We start from the raw sequence: 16,471 nt of genomic DNA on the forward strand, positions 1-16,471 counted from the left end.
CCTACAGAAATGTTGCTGCCACTCCCTAATCCTCCTGGATTTGGCTATTAGAAAGCATTTGATCATACGCAGCAGTTTAATCTAACATAGGTGACTGTCTGTGTGAAGGCTACTCTGAGTGATCACTGTTTCAAAGAAATACTATGACTTGTGTGCTGAGAGCAAGGTAGTCTCACTATTCCTTCAATTTTAAACTATGAGGTAATGTTTATTCTCTGAGGCCTTTACTTAGCATTTCTTCTTTTATTTCCTTTTTTGGGAAGTGTTTATTTTTGATTTTTGCCATTCCCCACCTCCCGATCACCCTCCTCTGTCTCCTCCCTTCATTCTTTATGCATCCCATCCTCCTCCCCCTCCTCCTCCTCTGGGTCTCACTGTCTTTCTTCTTCTCCCACCCCTCCAAAAACCCACTTTCATTTTCTGATTATTCTCCTGATTGTTTCCCTCTCCTCCTCTCTTAAACTGTCACCTCTGCCTTTCCTCTCATCTTCTCCCCGCTTCTTCTTCCTTTTGATCCCGCTCCTCCACTTAAATTGTCAACCCCTTATTCTCCACTTCCTTCTCGCTCGCTCACGGTCCGTTTCTCCGTCGCTTCTTTCACGTCTTTTCACCATCCTCCCTTTCCTCCTCATTCTTACATCTGCGCTGGCCCTCTGCCTCAGAGACTAGGAAGGGTTGAGGAAATAACACCCATCCTCCGTGAATGAGCCATGCCAAACGGTCCCCCGCCCTGGTTGAACGGACCATTCGCAACGTGACCCGGTCCTGCATCGTAAATCTTTGCCAGCTTCTTAGCTGCTTTGCCACATCAGCATTGAAGGGAGTTAAGGCTACCCTTCCTCTCTTAGTTATTTTCAGATGCATGCCATATTACCTCATTCATCTTCGAGTAGAAGAATAAATGCAGTCTAGAAGGACTGTACCACAGCTAGCAATATGAATTCTTGGAGCTAGCCCAGCAGAGCGCAGGGTGGGGGGAGGGACAGACGGGGGATGTTGTGGTTCTGTGGGCCGGCAGTAGGAAGGGAAACAGTCCAGAGAGACCAGCGTGGGAATGGGTCAGCATTTCTGACAGCTCAAGCCAAGCCCCCACCCTCTCTCCCTCGCCCTAACCATCCCTTCCTTAACTCCCCTCTCCCCCATCTGCTCACAGCAGCCTTTTTCCCTCCCTCCGCTGTTTTCGAGCTTCCTCTTCACTTTTCTCCCTTCCTTCCCTCTGTCCCTCCTCTTGCCAAGGAGGGGTGAAGAAGTCTTTTCTCATGAGCTTTTCCCAAATTGTTTTCACTGACATTTCTGAGATATTTTGCTGTAAAGAAAATATTTGGACATACTTCTCCCTAATAGGCTCACTGATGGCGTTGTTTAGTGTGCTTTCCATGCAGGCGGTTTAAATCAGCGAAAACACACTACTCAGGGTGTGAAACACACGTTATTCATATGCTGCCACGGTGAAGTCCACGGCATCCGTAGTAAAGCACCAATAATGGGCAGGTTTCCTTTATTTACATGCTGTACTCGGCCACTCAAGAAATAGGCGTATGGTGGAGACTATGTCCTGGTAACCTGCAATTTATTGCTGTGGCTTCACATCATTTCGTACAGGAAAAGTTGTCGACTATGATAAAATCTGCAGATTACTCCTTTTTCCATTATTGTGCGCACCCCTTCCTTTCCCGTTTTTCATTTCCCACCTCTCCACTTTATCCTCACTCTATCCCATTTCACTTGCCTGTTCTCTTCTTCTCCTATTTTTTCTTTCTTCCATTATCCACCATTCCACCTCTCACCGTATTTCTGTCAGTATGCTGATAGACTTTGGGGGCCTCGCTATGGAAAGGGATATTAAATCAGGGCTTTGGTTGTGTATGTGTCTCCAGCCAAGGCTGTGATTGACAGGAATGCTAATTCAGCTTTCAGGAGTTTTTTCTGTCTTTCTTTCTTCCTTTTTTCTTTTTTTTTTCCTACTGAGGAATCTTTAACCCTGAGATTGTCGTCGTCACCGCCACCAAGGACTCCTTTGTTCCATTTTTAGCTGTTTTCGTTTTCTCATGACATTCGGTGCTGTTTCTGGGACGGTTCAGTCCTTCGGGAATTACAGCAGTTGTTGTTTCACTACTTTTTTTTTTTAGGTCTCACAAAAACATCACTCTGCTCTGATATTTTAAATAAGGGTTAATGTACTTTTTTTTGCAGTGGAGCTCAATTGACCTTAATAATGAATGGAAAAGAAAAAAAACCTCTTTCTTGTATTTTTTTGTTTGCTAAAATGTAAATATTGTGCTAGCGCTCTCAGTGCACAATGTATATCACTGGCCCGCAGGGCTGGAATTCAGGATAGACCCTCCTCTGGATAAAGCTGATTTTCTACACTCTGAGATGCTGAATAGTTTAAACTAAGCAGACACACATGCACATGTGTAAAGCATTGCCTGACGTCACTGATGTCACCGTCCCACAGGTCTAACTTGGGCGTTAGCAGATTCATCTGTTCTGTTATGACTAACCCTAACATGCCTCATATGAGAGGGAGAGGGGGTTGGGGGAACAGCATAGTGAGTGGGGGAGGGGGGGGGGTGTTGTTCACAAGCTGTAAAACCTCACATAAACCCTGGCGGCTTTAGCTCGCCTCACCACACGTGTTGCAATTAACATGCAACGGCATGCTTCGCTGGCCGGCCTCAAAGGCTGCGCTGCGATGTTAGGTAGCTGGGCATGTGGTGAGCAGTGGAAGTGTAAAGGTCAGTCGGGGCAACACAGATCAAGCATGGAGCTGAGTTCATAGATGTCAGGTGGCCAGAAACACTGCACTGCACAATTTGATACCTTAAAAAAAAGGAATAGTTTCAGTGTTGGGTAGTATAGCATTGTTTGATATATGATATATAATTGTACTTTTGGGTGTAGTCTCTTTTCCTTAAAACTGTCTATTGTACTTCACTTGAGTTTCCTGCATTCCCCAGACTGACTTTGGACAGACCCGAGAGAAAGGCCTGAACTTGTTGCTTTCAATCAAATTTAAGAACATAAATATACAGTAGCTTGCAAGCCAGTTAGATTTTTGGACAGTGGAGTCTTGTTTATGATAGCATGCAGCCGCACCCTGTACTTAAACCTTTGCGTTAAATAAATAATTTTATAACTCGCAGCATGTCTCTGAATGATTGTGTGAGGTATAATGCAAAAAACAGATGTTTGCCCATGTTTTAGACATGACCTGCAATGACCATGCATCGTCTGCTGTGTGCTTAAATGCAGCAGGAGTTACGACCCATGTAGCAGTGCTGAATGAATTTAATGCAAGAAATAATTTGTACAGATATTTGAGCTTGCTTTTGAGGAGTAAACTTTTATTCTGCTGTCTAAAGTTCTCCACAGTTAAAACAATGGCACAGATTAACCAATTGCAATGCAGCAGCTTCATTTGTAATCTCTCCCCAACCGGTCACAGCAGATGGCTGCCCCTCCCTGACCCTGGTTCTGCCTGAGGTTTCTTCTGTTTAAAAAGAGTATTTCCTTCCCACTGTCGCCAAAGTGATGCTCATAAGGGGTCGTTTGATTGTTGAGGTTTTCTCTGTATTATTTTAGGGTCTTTATATTATAATATAAAGTGACTAGAAATGACTGTTGTTGTGATTTGGTGCTATATAAGTAAAAGTTAACTGAAACTTAATTATCTGAAAGCCAACAGGTGGTGATAGCTCTGGTTGCAAAAGGACTTCCAGGCCTATAGAAGTCTATGGCAGAACGGCTTTGTTTCACACTCCACACACACACTCCTGTCGAGTGTATTATTTCGAGCAATGTTAAAGAAAGAGAAATCTATTTTGAAAATTTAGTTCATACCAAGTGACATCACAATAGCTACATCATCTTTATCACCTGCTAGCATCCTGTATTTTACAAGCCATTGAGCACATCTTGTTTAATCCTCCTTTATGACTCTTAGAATGATGATAAGACGAGTGTTCACCGAGGTCAGAGAGCGAGGCAATCAAGGGTCATTTGCCCAGACTCCTATGAAATCATTAGTCTTTTTGAGAGCAGATCAGTCGTCCCCTGCTGCCTATTAAGAAGGAATGCAGGTAGCGTTTTGTCTTTAGTTGTAAGCTGTGTTTGTCTTTTATACTATATACAGTGGCCAGTTAATTTGATTGCGTCATACGTTGCATATATATAACTGTAAGAGTAGTATCAGTGTTGTCATCTAGCCCTGGGCGTTTCAGCAAAAGCTGAGCTTGTCTAGCATTTAATTGATGCGTGCTTCAGCTATGCACGCACCAAATACAGCTAAGAGAAGTTTTTATTGTAGTATATCAACTGATTCGCACTACAACCTGGTTTTCCTTCTTATCTGTAGTTATTTTTATTTAATTTAATAACTGTACAGTACTCTGTATATAGTAACCATTGTCCATATGTAAATATGTAAGAAAAATGTGTATGTTTCTGTCCTGTGTACTGTTTGTTTGTATATGTGTCTTTCTGGCTGCTGTTACAACCAAATTTCCCCTTGTGGGACAATTAAAGGATTATTCTATTCTATTCAACTCTGGAAAAATACGATTGCTAAATTTAATGCTGTATTAAATTCTTTGGAAGAATTATGAACTTTTAAGATTACACTGGTTATTGGCCAGTGTACACACACACACAGCTCTCCTGCTTCCTCCGTTCCTGCACTGACCGGACTAGTACAAGCTGCTGGCCAGAAACACTGTTTCACTGCTCTCTTATCCTTAGCCAAGCCATGTCTCCAGACAGAGTTTTTATCAGCTCGTGAAAACTGCAGCCACGATAAGAAGTATTGGTGGTTACACAGCTGACAGCTCTACTTGATAGAAGAGAAGGGGTGGGTGGGGGGGACTTGGGGTAAATCCACCAGATTTGGTCACTGCGAAGATTACAGTCCAATTTAAAGAACCGCTCACTTTGAAGTTTCTAACTGCTAAGCTAAATTGAGGATAGGGAGAAAGGAGATGAGGGGTTGAAAGTTGAAAATAGATAATGCATGCCTTTGTCTTCTCACTCTCTCTTTCTTCTTTCGTCTTCCCGCAGGATGGCAAGGAATGATGATGATGAAGAGGAGGCGGCCCGTGAGAGGAGGCGCAGGGCACGCCAGGAGAGGATGAAGAGCAAGGAGAGCGAGGAGCCCAGCAGCCAGTCAGACAGCCTGGTTATGACCAACAGCCACAGGTATAGCAAAACAAGCTCTCGTATGTAGTCCAGCAGACGACTGATTGGTTCCTTTTTTTTTTTTTTTGGATTGGCTGCAAAAGCGAGAGAGCACCAGTAAAGTCCAACTAATAAACTCTCAACGTAATGTCATTTTCTGGGTTTAGGGTGTCGGGGTGGAGCTGCATGGTTAGATAGTCTACCGCCAGACGTTTTTGAGAAAGCTTTAGTAATTTAAGTGAACTAGCCCATGAAAACTCCCAAAAGGAGAGGTGCCAGAGTGTATATGAGGAGTAAAAAAATCACTTCTCTAAAACCTAAAGTCTCCAAACACAATAAGACTGCGAATAATTTATAAGTGCAGGTTTGAGATAAATTGTGTTGGCTACAGTGGAAGTGGTGGGTCGCTCTGACATCTAGTCACACAGACACTGCTTTGTGGTGATGAATGTTTCCTCTCTGTAAGCTCTTAGATACATCCTGGGGTGGTCAAACAACAAGGGGATTGTGCAGAAGGATGCTGAGATAGGACCTAGTTCTTGCTAGCCATTGTTGATTGTGCAGATGCAAGGATAATGTTTGGCAGACTTTTAGGTCACAGTATTGTGAGTCATGCTGTAGTCATGCCTCAAGGTGGAAGGATAGTCACTGAATATTTTAGTTAGAAAATATAAATACACTTACTCCACACTTTATTAGGTACATCTTGGTAGTACCAGGTTGGGCTCTCTTGTGCCTTCAAAACTGCATTAATTCCTCATAACAGAGATTTAACAAGTTGCTGGAAACATTCCTCAGAGATTTTGGTCCACTGCAGATTTCTTGGCTGCTTATCTCCCATTCTACCACATCTCTAACAGGAGATCTGGTGACTGTGGATTGAGGCCTGGTGATTCTGGAGGCCATTTGAGTACAATAACCTCATTGTAAGTTTGAGATGATTTGTGCTGTGTTATATGGTGCATTATCATGCTGCATGTAGAAATCAGAATGTGGGTACACTGATCTTAAAGGGATGGACATGGTCAGCAACAATACTTGGGTAGGCTGGAAGTGTGCCAGGAAAATATCCCCAACACCATTACACCACCACCATCAGCCTGACCTGTTGATTCAAGGCCGGATGGCTCCATGCTGTCGTGTTGTTTATGCCAAATTCTGACCTTACCGTCTGAGTATTGCAGCAGAAATAAAGACTCGTCAGATCAGGAAAGATTTTTCCAGAAAAAAACAGATCTTCCAATTTTGGTATGAATTGTAGCCTGTATGAATTGTAGCCTCAGCTCCCTGTCCTCACCTCACAGGAGTAACACCTGGTGTGGTCCATCAGCTATAGCCCATCTGCTTTTGATTTGATTTGAGGTTTGATATGTTGGGCATTCAGAGTTGTTCTTCTGTGTCCCTTGGTTTTAAAGCGTTGCCTTCATATCAGCTCGAAGAAGTCTGGCCATTTCTTCTGACATGAACAAGTTGTTTTCGCCCAGAAAACTGTGGCTTCCTGGTAGGGCTGGGTCATATCATACCGGTATAATGTTGGGCAACGATAGAAAAATGAAATATCGCGATAGAATATGGGTAAAACGCACAGTGCCTTTGTTTTCATACGCACATGGCGGAAAAAGCATGGCGGCGAAAGCGGATCGTTGAATGAAACGGATGAACCAAAATTTTGTTTGTTGGTTTGTAAAACTGCTGCAACTTCAGTGGTGTGGAACTGGTTTAGCTTTCATCCATCAGATACACAACAAAGCACTATTTTTGGTAGAGCATGCTAGCGGGCCGTTGTTATTACAGTGTTTTTTGGAAAATACGGCACACTTAAAATCAATCCTTTGATTTTTCTGAAAATCAACAGTGCCCCTTATAATCCCGTGTGCCTTATGTATGAATTCTGGTTGTGTTTACTGACCTCGAAACGATTTTATGTCGTACACGGCGCTCGAAAATCTGTCAAATGTTTCAGTACGACTTTGCTAAGCTACAAACCCGCACAGCTTGATGGATTGTCGGAGCATTACGGCTATCGTAGGCAGGAGCCTCGCGAAGTGATACGTACTGTGCGTCAACATAATATTACCGTATTGTGTGTGTATAACCTATAAAGTTTTGTGGATATTATACATGGTTATGCTGAGGATATGTTGGCCAATTTCCACTGGAAATGCCTTTTGGTTAAACTGTCAGCAAGGAATTTGTATTTGGACTGCTAAATTTTTATATAACTTTAATGCACATAAAACACCTGCTTGTTTAAGAGAAAATACATTGATGGGGGGGGGTTTGCACTAATAAAGTTGTGGAGTTGTAAAGTATTTTGTCTAGTGTCAATTATATCATCAGTTATATCGTTATCGCAAATTTTCAAATGTATATCGTGATAAATATTTTTGGTCATATCGCCCTGCTCTACTTCCTGGATATTTTCTCTTCTTCGAACCATTCTCAGTAAACTCAAGCGATGGCTCTGTGGGAAAATCCCTGCAGATCAGCAGTTTCTGAAACACTCAGAAAAGCCCCTCTGCCACCAGCAATCATGCCACGTTCAAAGACAAATCCCCCTTCTGATGCTCAGTTTGAACAGCAGCTGGTCTTGATCCTCTCTACATGCCTAAAAGCACAGAGACACAGTGATTGGCTGATTAGATATGTGCATGAGTGAGAAGGTGACCAGGTGTACCACATGAAGTAGCCAGTAAGTGTGTATTTTAGTCACGCTGAAGCAAAGCTTTATAAAAGATTACGGTATCTTGGTTTGTTTGGAGGTCCTTTAGCGCAGACAAAACTAAACAAAAATTTTTTACACATTGGTGCTCTGATGCAACGCTTAATCCTCATGTATTTGGCAATGTTTCACGTTGTGGGTTAAATTTAATGCCACAGCAACTATTGACTCGGCATCCAAAAACATGCTAACTATGATAGCATGTTAGCATGCTATCGTAGTTAGCATTCAGTCCAAAGTTTTAGCAGGTGTTAGCATGGCTGTAAACTGTAGGCTATGGCTGTATCTGAGCACATACAAAAGTTCCCACCTAAAATCCAAATTTCCATTCATTATAAGGCCTCACCTGAGTTTATTTGAAGAGCTGTGGTGAAGACCAGTCAGTAAAGCCATGGGTCTACATTTTCTGCTGTTCTTGGCTATAAAGCTGTCAGTAACAATGCAACCTCTTTCTGGAAATTATGATTACACAGGGGTTGCGGCCTTCCACCAGGGGCAGCTCAGAGGTAACAGAAGATAATGTCATGGATTATCTTTCCATGCCCACATTTTGATAACAGCTGACGTCTGCTGTGACCTCACCCCTTCCTCCTCTTTGACACGAATACACACAATGTGACATTTGTGCCGTCTCTCTCTTTCTCTCTCTCTCCTCGTAGTGTCACAGAGACGGTGTCTGTGAGCAGCTCTTATGGAGGCGGTGGAGATGACGAGGACCAAGCCCTACTGGACCGCATGGCCAAACGTGAGGAGAGACGGCAGAGGCGCATGAAGGAGGCGCTGGAGAGACAGAAACAGCTGGACCCCACTGTGACGGAGGGCAACGACAGCAACGCCACGGAGAAAAACAGCGCAGAAGAGGAGAGGCCCTCCTCCTGGCGTAGGGGACGTTACCGTGACAATGACGACGAGGCTGAGAAGATGGAAACCTATAGCTCGAGAAGAGAGGAGGAGAAGGAGCGAGAGGAGCCGAGGGAGGAAGAGCAGGCTGCCCCTGAAGGGGGAGAGGAAGAAGCGGAGGGGATAGATGAAGAGGAGGAGCAGCCAGTTGCAGTTGTGGAGGACAAACCGAGAAGGTCTTACTTGAGAGACCAGGTCAGTTATCAGGTCACCGTTCTTCTTTCATGTCAGACATTAAGTTAAGCTGGTGTAACCGACAGCCTTGGCACATTTGATCCTTGTTTCTATAGGCTTCAGCTGAAGAGCCTAAAATTCAAAACAAGGTATGGTTAGTGATTTGTTGTCTTTTTTGTTACCTTTGATTTGATCGCTGAGCTTACTTTCAAAGAACTGCTATAATCCTTTTTCATAGGACTTCACCGAAGAAGACAGACATTCGGTAGTCAGTGAAAGTTCAAATCAGACCAAGTCGTCAAATTCAGAGGCTGGGGAGGATACAGTAGCATCAGGGGAAGCTGAAGAGGTACCTGAGGATGATAATGTAGATAATTCACAGGGGAACAAGCCTATGTTACTAAGAAATGACAGTGAAGAGGACTTTGAGGTATCTGAATCAGAAGATAATGAGGTATCATACATGCGGTAAGAACTTCAGTAGAGGTGTGATGCACAGCACGTGAAATTTCTTTGGATAACTTCAGTGTCTAACTAGACAGAAATGTTTACATGTTAAACCTCTCAATGAGACATCTTGTTGACGTGTTGATTTATGACACTGAAATTACCCGGACACCTCGTGCCGTCTAGCATGGTTTGCAACATTTGCAAACTGGTAATGACAGGTCTGCGTTTGATGAGGTGCGGTTTACAGCCGTGTGGTCAGACTTTTCAAAAGGTTAATGCTATGCTCCACAGAGTGGTCACATTTTTTTTCTGCATGTCTTCCACCTCAGCCATGAGTGCAACAACACATCACATTACACTGGCTCCACTTCAGCAACTCAGTGAGGCATCAGGTCATCTTTCGATATCTGTCAAAAGTTTAAGATTGCAATAAACCCTTTTGTACAGGGCACTAGTGTTGTCCCTTAGTTGATCCAATGTCTGGAACAAGCTCCTTTAGGCCGTATTCCATCACTACCAGCAGATTGCTTCACTCACCAGTAGTTTTAGTGTAAGACACCAGCTTGTCTGCAAACCGTCACCAGTTTTTGCAGTTAAAATTCAAATGTTCGACTGTCCTTCTTAAAAGTAAAAATTATGCCTTGACACTGAAAAAAAAAACACATTTCAAAAGCACAGTGTTTAGTATTTATTTATTTCTGTTTGTGGTTTAGGCTGCACTTGTCGCTGCTTCAGTACAAAAGTTGGCGAGTGTGTGCAACAAGTTGGTGTCTTCCATGCAAACTGCGGGTGACCGCTGCAGTTGCCTTTCAGTTTTTGCTGCTGCATCATATAGTTCTTTACAACCACTTTCATCAAGCGACAGCAAGCAACCTCCCATAACCACTCGTTAACTGGTGGACGAATGTACATTTTCCCTAGTATCTGGCAGTTGCCAACCAGTTGCCAACCAGCCTGTGTAACTGGGGCCAGTTCCTTCTGGTTGAAAAAAGAGGGTTTGAACTTGCCTATTAGGGGTTACCTGGACATATGGCTGTGTTTTAATGTGGATTCACCACTTCAACATAGACAGATAGATAACTATGACAAAAATAGGGAAAAGCATATTTAACTGATGACGTCAGCATTTTATATTGAAATGGTGTCAGTGCAAGAATAAGAAAGTTTATAGCGCTTTCTTGGTAAAGATTCATAATTTGTATTACATTCATAATATATCCCATGGTCTTCAAAATTTGACTGGATATGTACTTCACAGAAATAGTAATTATCACATATAAGACTTTAATTATGTTTCTGATTATGGACAGCAAATGGATGTAGGAAATACCCAGCTGGAGACACTCCTAGTGTGATCACATGTTAGATAATCCTTTGTCAACAGTAATCCTGGAGTGGACGTAGTGTGATGTGATGTTCTGTGTTATTTTATTTGGGCGTGCTCTCTTTCTCTTATGGGATATCATGTGATGTCACATGATTGAATCCAATCACACTTCACTCTATGCACCTTTCTGCCTACCTTTGTTGTTCAGTATCACTCTATCTTGCTTTCTGTGTGTGTGGGGGGGGGTGGCTTTAGGTGAATGAGCCCAGAGAGGAGAGGGAGGATCAGAGGAAGCACAACGGAGGGCTGCATGAGGAGGCGCCTCCCAAACAGCACAGGAAACCTGAGAGGACCACCAGGTACACAACAGCAACAAAAGCACACACTGTCTCATTGTCACCCTGAGGCCAAACTGGGGATAGCCCAGTCCTGTGAATTATTCAAGCGCCTGAGCTGTCAGCAGTATCGCTCAGATTCGTGTGACAGTTTGACGCTCTCTAATTTGTGAAAAATCATAAAGACCAGAATGCAATTTGTATTTACACTGTTGCAAAAATGTGAAGATTGCCAGTAGTTTGTGTCATCTAACTCGATAAATGTTCTGTTTTTTACTGTAGACAAACAGAAATTAGGCTAATATTTTCTCATTTTCAGTTCAATATTTTGTCACCTATCTGATAATGGTTATTTAAGTCCTACTAAAAAAGATAATGATGCCTTTATTCTGAAGCAACAGGTGACTAATTTGTTAATGAAACCTGTATGCCTGAATAAAACACACAGACTCAATGAATGTGACTAATAGCAGCTGCGCTTATCTAATCTTTCTTGCAAAAAAAGGCTAGATATAAAAAACCACTGAGCTACAGTGCTGTGCATAAGTCCTGAGCCACCACTCATTTCTCATTTCTTCATTTACTTGTATTATTTGAGCAGCAATTCTTCAGGCATTTATAAAGGTCTTTCAGACTTTTTCTTTGGACATTGGCTGTTTTTCACACTTTTCAGTCCTTGCACCCGACCATTTTCAGAGAAATGTTTTTGTTATGCTACTTAATGCTGACCTGTGACTCATTCAAGCATAAAAAAGACACCTAACTCCAGAGATGAGTCAGTGTTCTGTCTACACATAACCAATAAATTTATCTTAAGGTACTTTATTGCTAACAAGCAACATTTGTTCCCAGATCTTTAGTTGAATCTGCAAAAAAAAAGCAAAGAACACAGTCTAACAGACATGAAATAGCTTTTTTAATCTAAACGACTATTTTAAGTCTCAAAAACTTGGTATAGCTCAATGTAAAGTGTGTTCTTTTCAAAATAGAGGGAATTGTAAACTCAGAAAGTACATCAGATCCAGCATGGAATACTAACCGGAAACATGTGATTGGCAACTGCTTCGGTGTTTAGTGTGACAATAATCAGCAAACACATTGTCAGTGTAGTAAAACACAAACACAGTGGAACACCATCAGTCATGGATTGGCATCCCCAGAGCCTTGACCACAACATTACTGAAGCAGTGTGGATCAAATCAGCAGAAAATGGAACAAAAGGCAGTAAACATCCAAAAAAGAGCTTTGGGTGTCCTTCAAACAGGCTGGAGAACTATTTCTGAAGACTACTTAAAGAAATGAGAAGAGAGTTCAGGCTGTGTTAAAGAATTAAGGTGGTCATACCGAATATTGATTTTCAAGTTCATTAGAATTCCACAAACTCTGATTGTGCCTTATATATTGTATTTTCATTTGTGTTTGCACATTTCAGCAAATTGCTGGACTTATTTCTGCACAAGTTTGATTTTTATGAAGAAGCTCAAGACCTTTGCTGATATATCAGTGACTCTACTCTTGTCCACTTGTGGAAAAGTACTGCAGTAACTTAATATACCAGACCCAAAGGTCAGCTGAAAAGATCAAACTACAAATAACCAAAGCTCATTGTGACCGAGTGCGAGGAGAGGACAACAGTCTGTTGATAAACAACATTATGTACTGCATTTTAAAGGAAATTAGTTTTATCAGACAGGAAGTTATGTATGAGGCTGACATTTATCATTTATTGCACAGGCTGGTGTGAAAGTATAAACATGTAGCCCGAGGCTTCTGAAACATAATTGAAAAGCAAATCTCATTCAGACTTTCAAGAAAAACACGTTGTTTTTGTTCAGCTGGCAGAGTGGCCGTGTTTTTCTGTCACAGGTCACCTGCAGTGAGTTCTCAGGTTGAAACACTGGAACGAAACTTGATACCGCCTGTAACTTTATCTTTGCAAACGTGATTGCATTTGTTTGTTGTGTGAATTCCATGAAGGCAACATCTTCTTCTGGTGTGCATTTGAATACCTGGATCAAAAGGCAACCAGCTTTCCGTTCCGACCCGTGTGCTGACCCGTGTTTTTATGTGTCCTTCCCAGCCGCGGCAGCGTGCGCTCCCCCGAGCCTTCTGCGGGTGATGACCCGGACGAGGACGCCCGCCTGGAGGCGGAGCGCAAGCTGGAGGAGCTGAAGCGTCGTCGCGATGATGCGGAGAGCGAGGAGTTTGAGAGGATGAGGCAGAAGCAGCAGGACGCCGAAGCTGAGCTGGAGGAGCTGAAAAGGAAGAGGGAGGAGAGGAGAAAGGTGCTGGAGGAGGAGGAGAGGCAGAGGAAGGAGGAAGAGGCAGAAAGGAAAGCCAAAGAGGAGGTGGATGTTTTGTTTTGTTTTACTTAACTTTTAAGCTGTTTTTACTCTGTTTTATCCCATCTCTATGTAAATGTTTTGTTTAAAAAAAAATCACGATGTTATAAAAGTCTGAGCTTCAGGCAAGTGGCCGATGGACGCAAGTCTGAGTGTCATCTTACAATCGGTGGGAGACTGGAATCAGCAAAATTATTGTGCATGTGCAATGAAGTTATGAACTGGTTGCCTTCGAAGTGGATGTTTCAAAGATGGGGACCAGTTCTCCGACCACCTGCAGTCAGTTTTTGTCTTCAAAGCAAATTTGATACATCAATAAGAGCAATAAGTTGCTATGAGTCTCTTCTTGTGAGAATTGGGAACTGTGATAAATGTAAAAAAATTCAAATCAATCTCTGGGCTACCACCAACTGTTCTTAGACGCTAAGAGGTTGCTGTCCTGTTTTCTCTCTATTATGACTGAATTATCACACAATTCTGGTTTTCAGTCATCTTTTCCTTTTTTAATATTGTTCTTTTGTTTGTTTGTGTTTGCCCTTTCATCTTTGGATTAAGCCACATTTCTATGCAAATGGCTTATCGGAGTCTCCGATATATCCATGAAGCTGTCCCTTTAAACTTGAAAAAGCATGAAAAAGCTACACATCCCTGAACTATATGTTTACGTAGTTACAGGAAAAATTGCAGTTATTCAGTTTTGTAGCCCAAGAAAAGAAGCTTGCTTTCTAATTTGGATCTTGTTGAGTCCAGATGAAACACCTGCTGAGATATTTGTAAGCTCCTGCACACGCAGTGTTGTGTCTGTTCCCATTATTGTTATAATAAAAAAAAGGAGGGGCTGTAGTTGGGGATAGCAAGTCTCGAGAATGGCCCATCTCTTACAAATGAGTCATTCTGCAACAATAACACACCGTGTGTGCTTAAACCTCTGACTGGGCCAACAGCGAAAGATCGAAACCAAAAAACCCCAAAACAATCGAAAGAAGAATGGACTTGAATGGTTTTTATTGCCTGCCCACACAGCTGTTGCAACAATCAAATTTCAAATGCAGACATCAGTGAGAATGAAGTCAACAACTGTCACTGCAGTCTTTTACATTTTCTCATGCTCTGCACCATGTTGATTCATCCCTTTGCACCTGTATGAGCAGAAACCCATGCATCACTCTCTCTCACACTTGCACCGCTGTGACGTTATCTCGCCATACGTCTCCGTTATCATGACTCAACCTATTTGGGTCCCCGCTTGTAACTCACATATGTCATTCCTCTGTCTCCTCTTCTTACAACATCCTCGTCCTTGCGTATCTCAGACGCGATAACCTCTGCTTTCCTTCGTGTTCCCCCGCTGTACCAAAACGCGTCGCTCATTTTCGCTCACAGTCAGCTTGCGCCGAGGCCCCTACATTCTCGCTATTACCCTGACTGGTCTTCTTTGTTGCTCTTGGCTCCGAACGTGGCAGCCCATCTCTAGCTATCTGCCCCTGTTCTTCTCCTCTTGTGTGATGTTAATGAGGCCTTTTGGTTTGTAATTAAAAGATGGCCCAGAGATACAGAGAGACTAATTAACCAAGACAAGGCTGCCGGAGAGGGCTGATATACTGCCAAGCACCAGCCCTCTTCTGAATACTGTACAAATGATTCATACTTTTTTTCCTTTTTTTTTTTTTAACTCTTGATAGTCTGCTGTATCAGGCTTTTCAAAATGCCTTTTTTTTCCCGAGGCAGCCGATGGCTGTAAATAAGAATTTACTCAGAGTAATTGAATTCGAGACTGACCTGCTTCATTTGATAAAATAAGTAAATCAGTTAGAAAGTGTCTGGGTCGGCTGCATTTTTGATTGTCAACTGCCAGTGACATTTTCTTTATCATGTGATAGCCTGTGGCAGCATAAGTATGTTTCCATTTAGTTAGAGTCGATACAAGCAGCTGGCAGACACAAGCTACCATTACCTGGCAGGACTGCTGTAATTAAATTGACCAACACGTTCCCTGTCAGAGTCACTCAGAAATGCCTGCCATCTCTTTCTCAGGAGGAGAAGAGGAAGATGAAAGAGGAGATCGAAAGGAGGAGAGCAGAGGCGGCTGAGAAGAGACAGAAGGTGGATGACACTATGGATGGAGAGGGCAAACCGTTTAAGTGTCTCAGCCCACGAGGATCCTCTCTGAAGGTCAGTCCAACCATTTTTGACTTCTCACCTCAGGTTTTCCATTCTGGTACTGCGCATATGGGTTAGGATAGAAATAGAAGCAGCAATAGAAATCAAAATACAAAGATCATTCGGCGGCCTGAACAGGCATATGTCACTGACAGATTTTTTTCAGCGGGGGCTAACAAGCCGATTAGGCAGAGATGAACTCTGTTTGTTGTATGAAAATGCAGTTCCTGACTGACTTTTATTCCAGTAAAGCCTGAACCATGAAATATTTGCCAGATTTTTTTTCGTTCAGTTCAAATTTTTTAATTTGAACTGAACCTTCAAATTAAAAAAAAAACATAAATTTGCAATTGAGTTTTAATTTCTGTAATTTTTCCAAAAACTGATATTTTTGTGCAATGTATTGCTCACAGTAGTCATGCTTACGTCTTATTGGATACTGCAGGGTTTTTTTTAAAAAATGGGTTAAATCCATCTGAGCTGTTTTTAAAATCAGCATCTTAAAATGGGACTAAAACATTTGCACTTAATGGCTGAATACATGATTTATTGTTGACCTGTAAGGATAAGCTGAAATGCAGTGAAGCTCTTAATAGTTTGATGAAGTATGATGATGTAAACTCTAATCATTCAAGGTAAATTAGTTTCAAATTGCATATTTTTCATCCTTAACTCAAATAAAACGTGCAAAAATGTTTGGAAAATTAAGTGTTGTAATGCTAAGCTAATCTTTACATCCCTGACAGGCCCCCACACTATGTATGAACACACTATAATGACCACGCTAACACTTGTAGCTTTGGTTAAGCAGACAGTCAAACTATTAATACATATTTGTGCTTGTGTTTTTGAATTGGACAAGAGAGTAAAAGCACGCACTTCATCTAAA

At 42.2% G+C, this 16,471-nt stretch overlaps 1 protein-coding gene across 5 annotated transcripts in view; it reads left to right on the forward strand.

Moving 5' to 3' along the window:
* cald1a (caldesmon 1a) overlaps window positions 1–16,471 on the forward strand; it is a 67,251-nt gene that overhangs the window by 37,570 nt on the left and 13,210 nt on the right. For 3 of the 5 annotated variants that reach the window (XR_001335756.2, XM_005915629.3, XM_005915628.3), the window contains exons 3-9: window positions 5,056–5,193; window positions 8,554–8,989; window positions 9,085–9,117; window positions 9,207–9,317; window positions 11,001–11,104; window positions 13,161–13,428; window positions 15,457–15,594. Coding sequence is in view for 4 of the 5 variants with exons in the window: in XM_005915629.3 (XP_005915691.1) it covers window positions 5,056–5,193; window positions 8,554–8,989; window positions 9,085–9,117; window positions 9,207–9,317; window positions 11,001–11,104; window positions 13,161–13,428; window positions 15,457–15,594 (1,228 nt within the window). In the remaining variant the exon portion in view is untranslated. The remainder of the gene's footprint in view (window positions 1–5,055; window positions 5,194–8,553; window positions 8,990–9,084; window positions 9,118–9,206; window positions 9,318–11,000; window positions 11,105–13,160; window positions 13,429–15,456; window positions 15,595–16,471) is intronic. The other 2 variants (XM_014329498.2, XM_014329501.2) reach the window with 2 other exon arrangements.

The sequence above is a fragment of the Haplochromis burtoni genome, unplaced genomic scaffold (assembly GCF_018398535.1).
Source record: "Haplochromis burtoni strain Fernald_Lab_line unplaced genomic scaffold, NCSU_Asbu1 Contig_14, whole genome shotgun sequence".
Lineage (NCBI taxonomy): Eukaryota > Metazoa > Chordata > Actinopteri > Cichliformes > Cichlidae > Haplochromis > Haplochromis burtoni.